Source organism: Rhinoderma darwinii, chromosome 9, assembly GCF_050947455.1.
Source record: "Rhinoderma darwinii isolate aRhiDar2 chromosome 9, aRhiDar2.hap1, whole genome shotgun sequence".
Taxonomy (NCBI): Eukaryota; Metazoa; Chordata; class Amphibia; order Anura; family Rhinodermatidae; genus Rhinoderma; species Rhinoderma darwinii.
Window position 1 is genome coordinate 29406361 of NC_134695.1, and position 15068 is coordinate 29421428.

At 39.2% G+C, this 15068-nt stretch overlaps 1 protein-coding gene across 17 annotated transcripts in view; it reads right to left on the reverse strand.

Moving 5' to 3' along the window:
- Positions 1-15068, reverse strand: part of NRXN2 (neurexin 2) — a 760118-nt gene that overhangs the window by 83244 nt on the left and 661806 nt on the right. For all 17 annotated transcript variants that reach the window (XM_075837456.1, XM_075837449.1, XM_075837451.1 and 14 more), the window contains one exon: positions 307-629. In XM_075837456.1, coding sequence (XP_075693571.1) covers positions 307-629 — 323 coding nt within the window. The remainder of the gene's footprint in view (positions 1-306; positions 630-15068) is intronic.

Genomic DNA, 15068 nt, shown 5'->3' on the forward strand with positions numbered 1-15068 from the left:
AGATACATTGGAAACATGGCAGGGTTAAATGGGGCCAAATAGGTAATTGCTTAAAGGCCTCCACTCCCAAGTTCGCTCAAGCCCTTCCCAGACTCTCCCAGAAGCAAGTAAGTTATCAAGAAATGTTGTGACACTGCTGCAAGTGAGGGCCCCGATTCAATATTTGGTCATGGGGCTCCACCAACCTTGATCCAGCCGTGGTTGCAATTCTACAATTTTGCTTGTGAATAGTACACTTACACATAATATTGTAATCCATTGCCATATACGTAGTACACTTGTCATGGCATGTTATATTTAGCTTACCTGTGTGATGCTGTCTCTCATGGTTGGAGATCTCCCTTTCCTTGTGGTTGTGGTGGCCATGGTTGTAGTTGTCTCCATAATGGTGGTAGACATGTCAGCCAATAGTGTAGTGGCTGTAGTCTCTGTGGTCATGACTGATGGAACCTCACCAACGAGCATTAGATTCCCTTCTGTCCTGACATTGGGGTCACTCTCTGCAGCGAGGGATAGCACTTTTAGGCCATTGTAATACAAGCCCGATATTTGACCCTGGAATGGACGTCCCTGGTCCTTTCCGCCAACCTTGATGACCGCCTGGCTGTTGAAGATTGTGAGCTGCCGACCTGGTAAATGATAAGGAAGAAGGTTCACCGAGTTCCATTGGAACAACTAAGACATATTAAAAGACGATATTCTAATATAGAGTCGATATACAGCGGTAACATAATAATTTACAAGTCAACAGCACTGCTGGAAGACATAAGCAGGTATGACAAATCATAAAAACAAGGGACATTTGTTCTGTTAGTCCTTTTTCGTGTTTTTTTTCTCTTTGAATCTATTATGCACGTTTTATGTTTAATTAGGTAAATATAAATGTAAGTAAAAATTATTCAATATAAAAAATATAGCGGTGACTATTATGGGGATAAAACATTCCCCAATTTTTACATATTGAGCACTTGTTGACTTTAATTCAAGAATGGTCCCTTCTCAATGACAAACCCAAAATAATACTTGCTGCAGGAGAGCTGCAATGAAGGGTTTTTCTATAGGCTTGTATACACACTGGTCAATTATTGTTATAGACTGATAGTTTCTGACAAAGTTTTAACGATATTTCGTATAACTTATCATCATCGGCGGCATGTCATTGCGACATTTACATACAATTAAGCTCTTCGTCCTGTGGAAGAAGGTTTCCTTCCCACCAGCTGCTTGAGTGATCCTAATGGAAATGTTCACCAAATAACCGGAATACATTTTTTAAATCACAGATTCTTTGCCGTTCTTTGCGTGTAATAGAGTTTGTCTTAACTCCTTTCGCTGAGAAGTTGCGGAATCTATTTGTCCCTAATACCAACCTTCTCTGGCTGGATTTTTTTTTTCACAAGGACAGATAGTCTATAGACATGTTTGCCCTTATGTTTACTATTTTATCTCACATATCTCCAGAACTGTGATCCTTTCACATACAGGCCTGTTGACACAAAATGCTAATCCTTCGAAGCAAAAATTGCCTAGTGAAAAACGCAAAAAGATCAATGATAAATCTTAAATGATAAGTTCAGCTATACTGCATCTGTATAGTATTTCAACATATGTGACAGTGAAACTTCAGTATAGTTTATATGTAACACCATCACACTATTATTTGTCATGTATTGAAAGTTCGGAAACTGTATAGTTCATTGGGAGTTACGTCACCTTATTTCTTGCCTATTATATTCCCTGTAATATTGATGCAATTTGTCAGTCATTAAATACTTTTTACTGTAATTGTAGGAAGAACTTCTCATTGGAACAATGGTATTTTCAGATTTTGATATATTCAAGATACAAACATATCTATGTATGATTATTTGTAGACAAGGTATATTTTGCTAAAGTTGAGCTTTACGCCTTGTGCACAGCCTGAATACGTTGGCAGACGGAGTCTCAGGACTCTGTTATAAGGAATCGTAGGCACTCTGTATGCCACTGTATTGGTGCCTCTGTAGAGCACTGACCTAAGGAGATATTCCCCTCTTGAAGTTATGCTTTTGGGGAGAATACCTATGTAGTACGGCATCCGATACATCATACCATAGAAACCTCGGTCAGCCTCTGTCTACATATGAAATCATAGAAGTCTATATGTGCCATATTAACGTTTCGTACGAATCGGAGGTCGTATAGGGCCATGAGCTGCCTATTTTTTACATACAGTATTATAAAAGTTTACACATTTAAAGTATAATAAAAAAAAATCAAGTATAGAAACACTAACTCTTTGACCATTTGGAAATAGTTTTGCTTACAACGCGATATAAGCAATAAAAAATAAATATTATAATTTACTTGGTAATGTAAAACTACAGGTTTTGTTTTTTTAATAACCTTATATATGATATGCGGCATTATATGCCTGTGATATTATCGGTCACAGGAACATTTGTTATCAGCTGATGAGGCTAGTTTTCCTACAGTCTATTCCAGTAATGTACTTGGTTTTAGGATCACAGTTCTGTCTTACAATTTTAAGGTGACCTTAGTAGTAATTGGACTTCATGCAAAATGGGTCACTACAACTTAGTATTGCAGCTCAACATGATTGAGAAGCACTGATCTGTTTAATTCTTCTAGATGACACTACTACTATTACATACATTATGTCATGTACTACAGATATTTAACAGAGATGGGTCACATTCAGCCTATCAGCTGTTGCGAGCACAATGGGAGATGTAGTTCATCAGCAGCTGGCATATTGCAGATTGCCTCACACTGACTTAATGCAGCATTTGATACAAATTAAATATGTTTCCATTCAAGTGGAATAATGATTCTCTGGACGATAACCGAGCAAATATCAGGTCATTATAACTGCTCGCTTAAAGTGCGGAGCACACAGCAGAAGACAGAGCTATGTGACATTTGCTGAAAGATTTCCTTCAAAGTTATTTCTCATCTTTATTTTTATTACATATTAATTTATTTTAACATTTTTATCAACTAAATATTATTATTATTATTATTATTATTAATAGTAATAAAGTGGTGCAACATTTGCATACTCTAAATGTGTCAGAGATGAAATGTCAACCTTAAATAATCAGAAGTGAGTGTCAAGCAGTGGTGTAACTACCGCTGTAACTACCGGGCCCGTGGCAAGCACTGGCACGGACCCCCATGCCCGGTGGCGCCACTAGCAGACGCTATGGCTGCTATAGCGGTAGTAACACGACATTCAATAGTATCTGCATCCTTGGGATAGATACTATTAAACACTATGGCACAGCTGGGACAGGCACGGGGACACGATCCCTGTGCAGGCCAGCGTGATGATGTCACTGGATCACGCCGGCCTATGCAAGAATCCCGTCGGCCTACTTGAGTATATATTTTTTGTTTTATTTGTTTGGGGGGCACTGTCTACAAGGGGGAGGTGGGGGCTGTAGGGAATTATCTACAAGGGGAGGTGGGGGGCTGTATCTACAAGAGGGAGGTACGGGTCACTATCTACAAGGGTGGCTGTATGGCACTGTCTACAAGAGGGTGGGGCACTTTCTATGGGTGGGCTGTGTGGCACTATCTACAGGGGGCTGTATGTCACAATATACAGTGGGGGCTGTATAGCAATATCTACAGGGGGTTGTATGGCAGAGTCTAATGGGGGCTGTATGGCACTATCTATAAGGGGCTGTATGGCACTATCTATGGCAGTGGCTGTAAGGCACAATCTAAGGGGGGGCTGTATGGCACAATCTAAGGGGGGGCTGTATGGCACTATCTATGGGGGCTGTATGGCACTATCTACAGGGAGCTGTATGGCAGAGTCTACAAGAGGTCTGTATGCACAATCTACAGGGGGCACTATCTACAAGGGGGATGTGTGTGGCACCCAGTGGAGGGTAGAAAGGCCCAGTCAAAAGTTTGCTATGGGGCCCAGTCTTTCCTAGTTATGCCCCTGCTGTCAAGTAAAGTAATATTACCAATAATATCTATAGTTTTTATAGTATCTATCTATCTATCTATCTATCTATCTATCTATCTATCTATCTATCTATCTATCTATCTATCTATCTATTCCTAGATGCAGCCATTTCAACCAGAATGAAAATATCTATTATTCACATTAATGGCTTTATATATAAAAGTAGAAACTGATATACATTACAAATGTATTTATTATGTATTTATTAATTTTCAGACTCGACAGCTTTATTAATAAAAGAAAAAGGCATACTATCCTTTAACTTTCAAGCTTTTAGATAAAGTTCACACAAATGGTCTTTTATATGCACCAAAAAAAAAATATGTGTATAGGAGGCCTTTGAAGTTCAATCTGCTAAAAATCACATGGTCAGATGTATATACATAATAGATATAAATGCTTCTAAAACGAACATTTTATAACATTTTGGGCCACAAACCAAAAGATGAATGGCAGATTTCTTGACTATCTTAGATTTTCTGTTGCTTATGCTCCTAGGGCTACATGGAGACTTTTTGTAATGCGACTTTTCAATTTTAAGTCTAGTTTGGAGAATTCCTGTGTGAGGAACTGAACTTCCTGGACTTGAACTATGGACTCCCCTGTCTTGCCTTGCTTCCCCGTCTTACCTACTACAGAGAGCCTTGCTTGTTCTAGCTTTGTCCCAGCCATATGTTTGCTGCTCTTGGTAATAGTTGTCGATTGCATCTGCTATGCACCAATCACAGTAAATTCTGCCCTATATTTTCCCAAAGCTTTGTACTTCCTGTGACTGATTATTCAGGCTAGCTAGTGATCCAGCTTTCCTGTGCTTTACCACTATTGCTCTCCTGTGTAACGAACTCTGCATACGTCTGACCACGGCTGATCTCTCGCTTCTGTGTACCAAACTGTGGATACATCTGACCACAGCTCATCTCTCTCCATTGTACTTCTTAACCTGCAGCACATCCGTCATTTGGCGGCTATCCTTGGACCTCTTGCGGGGATTCAGATTAAAGACCAGAGGATTCCTTAGACTGGTTAGCTTGTGCCATCCCAATTATGACTATTCGTTATTCCAGCTTGCTGCACTACAATTCTTTGAAGTGCAACTCCTTGAAGTGAAACTCCTTGAAGCGCAACTGCAAAAGGTGCTGCGAACTCGGCATTGCTACTGACTATTATTGTGAACTGTGTTGTTGTCTCGCCTTTTGGATTCTAGACCTAAGAACCAGAACTATTACAACGGTCCCTTGAAAATAAGCTGGGAACCCCAGTGAATAGTTTTAATCTGTGCAAGAGCCTGGCAGTAAGTGTTTCATTTCCCTACAGTTTCACCACAGGGGAAACTAAGCATTACACCGTTCCCATTAACCCCTTTGCGCCACAGCTATTTTTTGTATTTTCACTTATGTTTTTTCATCCCCACCTTCTAAAACCAATAACCTTTTTATTTTTCCATCTGTATAGCCGTATGAGGGCTTGTTTTTTGCAGAATGAGTTGTATATTTTCACGGCACCATTTATTGTACCATATACACTACTGTTCAAAAGTTTAGGGTCACTTAGAAATTTCCTTATTTTTGAAAGAAAAGCACAGTTTTTTTCAATGAAGATAACATTAAATTAATCAGAAATACACTCTATACATTGTTAATGTGCTAAATGACTATTCTAGCTGCAAACGTCTGGTTTTTAATGCTATATCTACATAGGTGTATAGAGGCCCATTTCCAGCAACCATCACTCCAGTGTTCTAATGGTACATTGTGTTTGCTAACTGTGTTAGAAGGCTAATGGATGATTAGAAAACACTTGAAAAACCTTGTGCAATTATGTTAGCACCGTTGTAAACTGTTTTGCTGTTTAGAGGAGCTATAAAACGGACCTTCCTTTGAGCTAGTTGAGAATCTGGAGCATTACATTTGTGGGTTTGATTAAACTCTCAAAATGGCTAGAAAAAGAGAGCTTTCATGTGAAACTCGACAGTCTATTCTTGTTCTTAGAAATGAAGGCTATTCCATGCGAGAAATTGCCAAGAAACTGAAGATTTCCTACAACGGTGTGCACTACTCCCTTCAGAGGACAGCACACACAGGCTCTAACCAGAGTAGAAAGAGAAGTGGGAGGCCCCGCTGCACAACTGAGCAACAAGACAAGTACATTAGAGTCTCTAGTTTGAGAAATAGATGCCTCACAGGTCCTCAACTGGCAGCTTCATTAAATAGTACCCACAAAACGCCAGTGTCAACGTCTACAGTGAGGAGGCGACTCCGGGATGCTGGCCTTCAGGGCAGAGTGGCAAAGAAAAAGCCATATCTGAGACTGGCTAATAAAAGGAAAAGATTAATATGGGCAAAAGCACACAGACATTGGACAGAGGAAGATTGGAAAAAAGTGTTATGGACAGACGAATCGAAGTTTGAGGTGTTTGGATCACACAGAAGAACATTTGTGAGACGAAGAACAACTGAAAAGATGCTGGAAGAGTGCCTGACACCATCTGTCAAGCATGGTGGAGGTAATGTGATGGTCTGGGGTTGCTTTGGTGCTGGTAAAGTGGGAGATTTGTACAAGGTAAAAGGGATTTTGAATAAGGAAGGCTATCACTCCATTTTGCAACGCCATGCCATACCCTGTGGACAGCGCTTGATTGGAGCCAATTTCATCCTACAACAGGACAATGACCCAAAGCACACCTCCAAATTATGCAAGAACTATTTAGGGAAGAAGCAGGCAGCTGGTATTCTATCTGTAATGGAGTGGCCAGCGCAGTCACCAGATCTCAACCCCATAGAGCTGTTGTGGGAGCAGCTTGACCGTATGGTACGCAAGAAGTGCCCATCAAGCCAATCCAACTTGTGGGAGGGCCTTCTGGAAGCATGGGGTGAAATACCTCCCAATTACCTCAGCAAATTAACAGCTAGAATGCCAAAGGTCTGCAATGCTGTAATTGCTGCAAATGGAGCATTCTTTGACGAAAGCAAAGTTTGAAGGAGAAAATTATTATTTCAAATAAAAATCATTATTTCTAACTTTGTCAATGTCTTGACTATATTTTCTAGTCATTTTGCAACTCATTTGATAAATATAAGTGTTAGTTTTCATGGAAAACACAAAATTGTCTGGGTGACCCCAAACTTTTGAACGGTAGTGTATATAGTAGGAAACTGGCAAAAAATATTTGTGGGGTGGAATAGGAAAAAAATAGTGATTCCTCAAATTTAGCATGCAGTAAAAGTAGCATGTTAACTTTATTCTGCGGGCCAATGTGATTACGGTGATACCAAATTTATTTCGTTTTTTATGGTTTACTACTTTTACAAGGAAAAAAATGATTGTTAAAAATACAATTTGAGTTTTGCCACCACATTCTGAGAGCCATAACTTTTTTCTCCCTCGATTGAGCGGTATGAGAGCTTATTCTTTGCGGAGCAAGCTGTAGTTTCCATTGGTACCATTTTGGGGTACATGAGACTTTTTGATAACTTTTTATTCCATTTTTTGTGGGAGATGAAGTGACCAAAAAACAGAGATTCTGGCGTTTTCATTTTCTATGGCGTTCACTATGTGGGCTAAATAATGGTATATTGTAATAATTCAGACTTCTACGGACGTGGCCATACCAGTTGTGTTAATTTTAAAAAAAAATGACATTGTGCTTGTGGGAAAATGGGAAAAGGTTTTTTTTTTTTTTTACTTTTAATATATCTTCTTTGTATAAATTAAAAAAAACTTTATTTTACTGTATTGAACTTTTTTTTACTTGCCCTCATAGGGGACTTGGACCAGCGATTGTTGGATCGCTTGCATGATATACTACAATGCTAATGTATTTCAGTGTATTGTTATACTGACTCTCCAGCAGGGCTTCATTCATCCCCAGGCTGCTATTCTAATCATTGGCACCCCGTGATTGCATCACAGGTGGCCATTGCAATGTTACAGGGGGCCACTCGTTTCTAACGATTTAAGAGCCGCGGTCGTTATTGACTGCTGCATTAAAGGGTTTAAATGATCGGTATTCCGCCCGCTGCACTGGTGTCAGCTGAGAGATACAGCCGACACGGTCGTTCCTTGGAGCGAGCTCAGCCAGTGAGCCCGCTCCCTACTCCCACCCGACGTGAGCTGTATATATACAATTAAAAACAATGGGTTGTCTGTGTAATGCAGGATCCACCAGAGCAACAGACGCTGTATGTAACTCTGTATAAGAGATGAGAATCCTAAACAGGGTACCCCCCTCTATTAACTAAGAATTTTCTAACAGGGAATATGAAAATGGGTTTTCTAAACTTGACAACCTTAATCTATTAAGAAACAGCTGCAGTCCAGAATAATGCTTTTAGTTGTGTTATACTGAGTGCACTTCTGTGGACTGTTAGCTATAACTTTACTGTGAAAATTGGAAAGTTGCACAAAAAAGAGTCCCCCATGTAGCCTCAGCTTAAGACCTTATTCACACGAACGTGTCCATTTTGCGCGTGCAAAAGTTCAGTGTGACACGTGTATATGGTGCGTGGCTGCGTAATTTTCACGCAGTCGGCATCATTATGACACTCCATTTTTATGTGACAACACAGTAAAGAAGGAGGGGATTTTATGTTTCCCTTCTCTTCTTTACCAGCTGTAGCGCTATTCACGCGCTTCAACCGGAAGTGCTTCCGTGTGCCGTGCGCAATTTGCACGCACCCATTGACTTCAATGGGTGTGTGCTGCGTGAAACACGGGCAAGTATAGGACATGTGGTAAGTTTTATGCAGCGTGAAAATCACTGACAGTCTGAACGGCCCCATTCACTAACATAGGTTTGTGCGACGCACGTTAAAATCACGGACGTATAACACTTTCGTGTGAATAAGGCCTAAAGGCTACTGGATTCCTTTTCTCATCTGTACAACATAGACTATTTTATTTTTTTGCAATAAATGACTATGAAGGACAATTTTATATTTGCCTATGCAAAGCTGTGCCCTAAATCTCCAGCACTATTGATTGAGTCTAATGTAGAGGATCTGGCCGGTCTGCGGAACCCATTCTGACCTATATATAGTAGTGCTTGAGGTCAATTATTGATGCATTTTTAATTTTATGAGACGCAGAGATGGCAAAGATGTTAGTTAAGTGAGGAGTTCTTCCGCTTCTGCATCTGTGGTTCTGTGAGCAGCATCAAGAAATCTCTTTACCCCTCATAGTAAAGATGTCCCGATGGATGTCTTTACTTTTGAAAATTATGAAGTGAAAAGCAAAACCTTGACAGCAGGGAGCATTTTATGAGGATAACTACCATGTGTGTCTTACTGTTGTACAACTGCTGCTAGGTGGCAACAGTCCCAATCACAAAGCAGACATAGCGAGAATCTGTTATATAACCTTTTTAAGTTCCAGCACAAGAACTGTCATATGGCTTTATTATACCAATTTATTCACGCCATTTTTCTTGTTTTCCAGATTGCCTTCTGTGAAAATGTACTCGAACATATACTATGCATGCTCTGAAGAGAACCCCAAAAATATGACAGACCTTATATCATTGATGTTACTATTCTTAATTGTCGAACTGCTTAAAATTTCTGATTTAAATAATGATGAACACCAATTCCAAAAAAATATATACGTTGCTTGAGGCTGCTGTACAATTTCAGCACCATCTGTGTCCTGAGGGCAAGATAGGAATACTGGAAAAAGCAAAGAGAAGATGTCGGCGTATTACAGAATAGGGATTTCTGGAAAGTCCACCCAAACTCTTTATTACTGCAGTATCATTTTTCATTAAAGGGATAGAGCACTTTGTGCCGCAATTATTTACTTGCTACCCTATCCCACTGCAATTTACAGATTGGGAGGGGAAGGCACAACTTAGGAAGAACTTTTTTATGTCACAAAAGAGTACAAAGGGGAGCTACAAAAATTGGGAACTTTAGGAAAGCAAAATTCAATCAACTAAGCTCACCGGCAAAATCATTTGGCCATTGGCCACCGTAAATTAGCGGGGTTTCGGGTAAGCAAGACCATGCCCTTTATCTGGTAGAATGGGATCATGTAATGGTAAATAGGGATACTGAAGCTATATGGGAAGTTTTTAAGGATCTATTACATGAATCATTTAGTAAGTTTATACCCTCTGGTAACAAAATGTCTAGGAATAAAAGGAGACCAATATGTATGAATAGGGAAAAACTAAATATAATAAGACAAAAAAAGCATTCAAAACATTGAAGGCTGAGGGTTGAGAAAAATAATTCCAGACTTACAAAGATCTCAATAGGAAATGTAAAAATGAAATCAACTTTAGCCACAAAAAAAAGAGAATCGCTAACAACATGAAAATAAACCCTATTTTTTAAAGAAAATACAAAAATGCCAAAAAGAAAAAAATCTGATTGTATTGGCCCTCTAAAAGATGACGATGGTAGTATAATTGTAGAGGATAAAGGAGAGCTGAGATATTAACCCCTTATCGACATATGACATAACTGTATCCACTCCATACTTGGCTGCATTTTACATCAGAGATAAAATCTTGGCCATTCAACCACTTAGATGCCTCTGTTAATAGCGACTGTTGCATCTAAGCCATTAGAAAGGGCGGCCCCCTCTGTAACCCTATCGCGTGCCCCCGCGATCACGTGCTAATGGTTGGAAGGTCCCCAGGTCTGCCATCTTAGTGCAAGAGTTAATGGGAGCCGGTAAAAATTATAATACACTGCAATAGGCACTGCAATACATAAGTATAGCAGTGTATGGTAGCAGCGATCAAAAATCGATTGTTTAACCACTTTTGTGCGTTAATAACGAAGGATTATTTATTTGACGACCGTCCAATAGCAGCGATTGCATACGTAATTTCCTGCTTTGACCTCAGATCCTGCTGCACCCGCTCCCTGTTGGAGTTAGTTAGTCGAAGAGAACGGTTGTGGAGAGAGTCGGTCAGAGCAGTTAGAAAAAATAACAAATATATCATTTATTTTGTTTGCTTTTACCAACTTATATCCACTTCTCACTCCTGTCCTTGTGTTCCCCTTGTCACACACGTTTTTGGTCAGTGATCTCCATCACTGACCACTTTTGAGTCTTCAGGGCCACATTTTGGTCCCTGGAGATTATTTTTTAATTTTATTTTCTTTATAAAATATAATAAAAACCAAAAAAACATCAGTTTAGAAAGTCAGCATATAGTTTAGTATTATGTTTAGTTAGTGTCAGGAAACCGTCAAAAAGCGTATTTAGATATAGCATCAGGGAATTTAGCGTCAGGAATCCGTTACCGTAGTTAGGTTTAGCGTTAGGGATCCATCACTGTAGTTAGGTTTAGCGTCAGGGAAGTTCACATAAAATCAGTTGTTAGCTCGGAATAATCTAGATAGGTTTAGTATCAGGCACCCATCACCGTAGTTAGGTTTAGCGTCAGGAAAGATCAGAATAATCTACGTAGGTTTAGTGTCAGGGAAGTTCAAATAAAATCTAGTTAGGTTTAGTGTTAGGAACCCTTGCCCCAGTTAGGTTTAGTGTCAGGGAAGTCCACTCGTTCTATAAAAACAAAAAACACCCCAAAAAAATATGTCTAAATATATATATATATAAAAAAAAAAGTTTCAATATTTAGTTATCTGCAGCATCTCAGCTAGTCTTAGGGTTTGTTAGTGTCAGGGAATCGTTCTATAAAAACAAAAAAAAAGTTTTAGGTAGCAGTCTATTGCTTCTACTAGTACTAATAAAAGTACTAATAAAAGTACTGTGCAAGAGAACACATGTTGCTGTATACACAATGCACGTGTCTAAGCACACAATTTACACGTGTGACACATAAATAATAAAATATGTCCCAAAGGTCATTTTCTCTTGAAGAGGCCTATCCGTTTCTTGCCTCTCTTTTATTTATCAACCTCCTCATCCAGTGATGAAGAGGAAGCATCCCCTAGTTCTTTTTCACGGATGAATTTATAGAGTTTATGGTGTCCCAGACAAATTTATATGCCCAACAGTATATAACAAAGAACCCTACATCATTTTATGCCCAATCCCACAGGTGGACTCCTGTAGACGCAGCAGAGTTGGGCAAGTTTTGGGGACTGCTCTTGAACATGGGGCTTCTGAAAAAGCCATCCATTAGGACCTACTGGAGTACAGACATGTTATACCACACCCCGATGTACCGCATGGCCATGTCCAGGATGCGTTATGAGGCAATACTTTGCTTCTTACATTATGCTGATAATGAGCCGTGCCCACCCCGAGATGACCCCAGTTTTGACCGTCTGTATAAACTGAGACCCCTATCAGACCATTTCAGTGCCCGGTTTTCCCAAGCATACACCCCCGAGAAGTGTATTTCTGTTGATGAGTCCCTGGTACATTTTGAAGGGAGGCTTCAATTCTCTTAAGAGGTGCAGTTTTTAAAATGGGTCACTTCTCGGGGGTTTAAACTGTACTGGTACCTAAGGGGCTTATGCATACATGACTTAGCATCAGAAAAGCTCCAGTAGGCGAAATGGTGGTCCTTTCCTTCTGAGCCCTGCCGTGTGCCAAGGCAGCTAATAACAGCCACATGTAGGGTATTGCCGTACCCAGGAGAACCCATATTACAGTTTATGGGGTGTATATCTCCGGTGGCACATGCTGGGCACAATATATCGGACACTGAAATGGCATATATATAACTTCTCGGGGGTTTCAACTGTACTGGTACTTCTGGGGCTCTACAAATGCACCCGAAAACCAATCCAGCAAAATCTGGACTCCAAAGAACATATAGCGCTCCTTCCCTTCTGAGCCCTCCCACGGGCCCAAATGGCAGTTTATCACCACAAATGGGGCTTTGCCGCACTCAGGAGAAATTGGGCAACAAAATGTGGTATTTTATTCCTTGTAAAAATAAGAAATATTGAGCCAAAACGACATATTATTGTAAAATAATTAGTTTTTTTTCTAATTCACAGCCCAATTCAAATAAGTTCTGTGGAACAACTGTAGGGTCTAAATGGTCACAACACATATAAATTAATTCCTTGAGGGGTATCGTTTCCAAAATGGGGTCACTTTTGGGAGATTTCTACTGTTTTGGCACCAAAAGACCTCTTGAAACCCGGCATGGTGCCTAAAATATATTCTAATAAAAAAGAGGCAAGAGGAGTATTTCTAAAAACCGCAGATTCTGGGCAATACATATTTGGTAGTGATTCTCTGGTGAAACCTTCTGTGTTACAGAAAAAAATTGATTAAAATTGAATTTCTGCAAGAAAAATGAAATTTGCAAATGTCCCCTCCACTTTTCTTTAATTCCTGTGAAATGCCAAAAGGGTTAAACAAAACTTTCTAAATGCTGTTTTAAATACTTTGAGGGGTCTAGTTTTTAAATTAGACTGTTTCATGGAGGTTTCTAATACATAGGCCCCTCAAAGCCACTTCAGATCCGAACTGGTACCTAAAAAAAAAAAGGCTTTTAACATTTTCTTGAAAATATGAGAAATTGCTGGTTATGTTCTAAGCCTTATAACAGCCTAGAAAAATAAAAGAATGTTCAAAAAATGATACCAACATAAAGTTGACATATGGAAGATGTTAATTAGTAACTATTTTGTGTGGTATAACCATCTGCCTTAACTAGCAGATACATTTAAATTAAAAAATATGCTAATATTTCAATATTTTCTATACATTTTGCAATTTTTCACAAATTTTTCACAAATTTTTCACACATTTTTCACTCAATGTATCGACCAAATTTTACCACTAACATAAAGCCCAATGTGTCACGAGAAAACAATCTCAGAATCGCTTGGATAGGTAAAAACATTCCTAAGTTATTACCACATGAAGTGAAATATGTCAGATTTGAAAAATCGTCTCTGAGCCTTAAGGCCCAAACTAGGCTGCGTCCTTAAGGCTGGGTTCACACAACCTATTTTCAGATGTAAACGAGGCGTATTATGCCTCGTTTTACGTCTGAAAATAGGGCTACAATACGTCGGCAAGCATCTGCCCATTCATTTGAATGGGTTTGCCGACGCACTGTGCTGACGACCTGTCATTTACGCGTCGTCGTTTGACAGCTGTCAAACGACGATGCGTAAAATGACTGCCTAGGCAAAGAAGTCCAGGACACTTCTTTGCAACGTAATTTGAGCCGTTCTTCATTGAAGTCAATGAAGAGCAGCTCAAGATTACAAACGTCAAAGACGCCTCGCATATTACGAGGAGGAGCTTTTACGTCTGAAACGACGCAGCTGTTTTCTCCTGAAAACAGTCTGTCTTTTCAGACGTAAAAGTCTCTCATCGTGTGCACATACCCTAAGGGGTTAAGGGCTTGTTTTTTGTGGGACGAGTTGTATTTTTCAATTGCACCATTTTTGAGCGCATATAATATATTGATTAACTTTTATTAACTTTATTTTAGGAAAGAATTGAAAATAAACAGCTATTTCAGCATTGATTTTCACTTTATAAATTTACGCCGTTCACTATGCGGCATAAATAACATCTTACCTTTATTCTATGGGTCGGCACGATTACAGGAATACCAAATATGTAAAAGTTTTATGTTTTCCTATGTCTGCAAAATAAAAACCCTTTAAAAAAAATTACTTGTTTTCGCATCGCCGCATATCAAGAGCCGTAACTTTTTTATTTTTCCATTGATGTAGCCATATGTGGGCTTGTTTTTTGTGGGACAAGGTGTAATTTCCATTGGTAGTATTGTGGGGCACATGGGACTTATGGGAATGGGAGAAAAAAAAAAGAATTTAGCCGTTATTTTTTGCGTTTTTTTTTTTTTATGCCGTTCACCTGGTGGTTTAATTAATGTCTTAACTTTATTGTTTGAGTTGTTGCGATCGCGGCAATACCATATATGTGTATGTTATTTTTTCTTACACTTTTACTAAATAAAACCACTTTTTGGGGGGAAAAAAGTGGTTTTATTGTATTTTTACTGTGATCTTTTTTTTTTTTTTCCATAAACTGTTTTACTTTTTTTTTTTTGTCCCAGCAGGGGACTTTACCATGCGATCTGCTAATCGCTTATATAATGCTTTGGTATACTTAGTATACCAAAGGATTATTGCCTGTCAGTGTAAACTGACAGGCAAGCTATTAGGCCATGCCT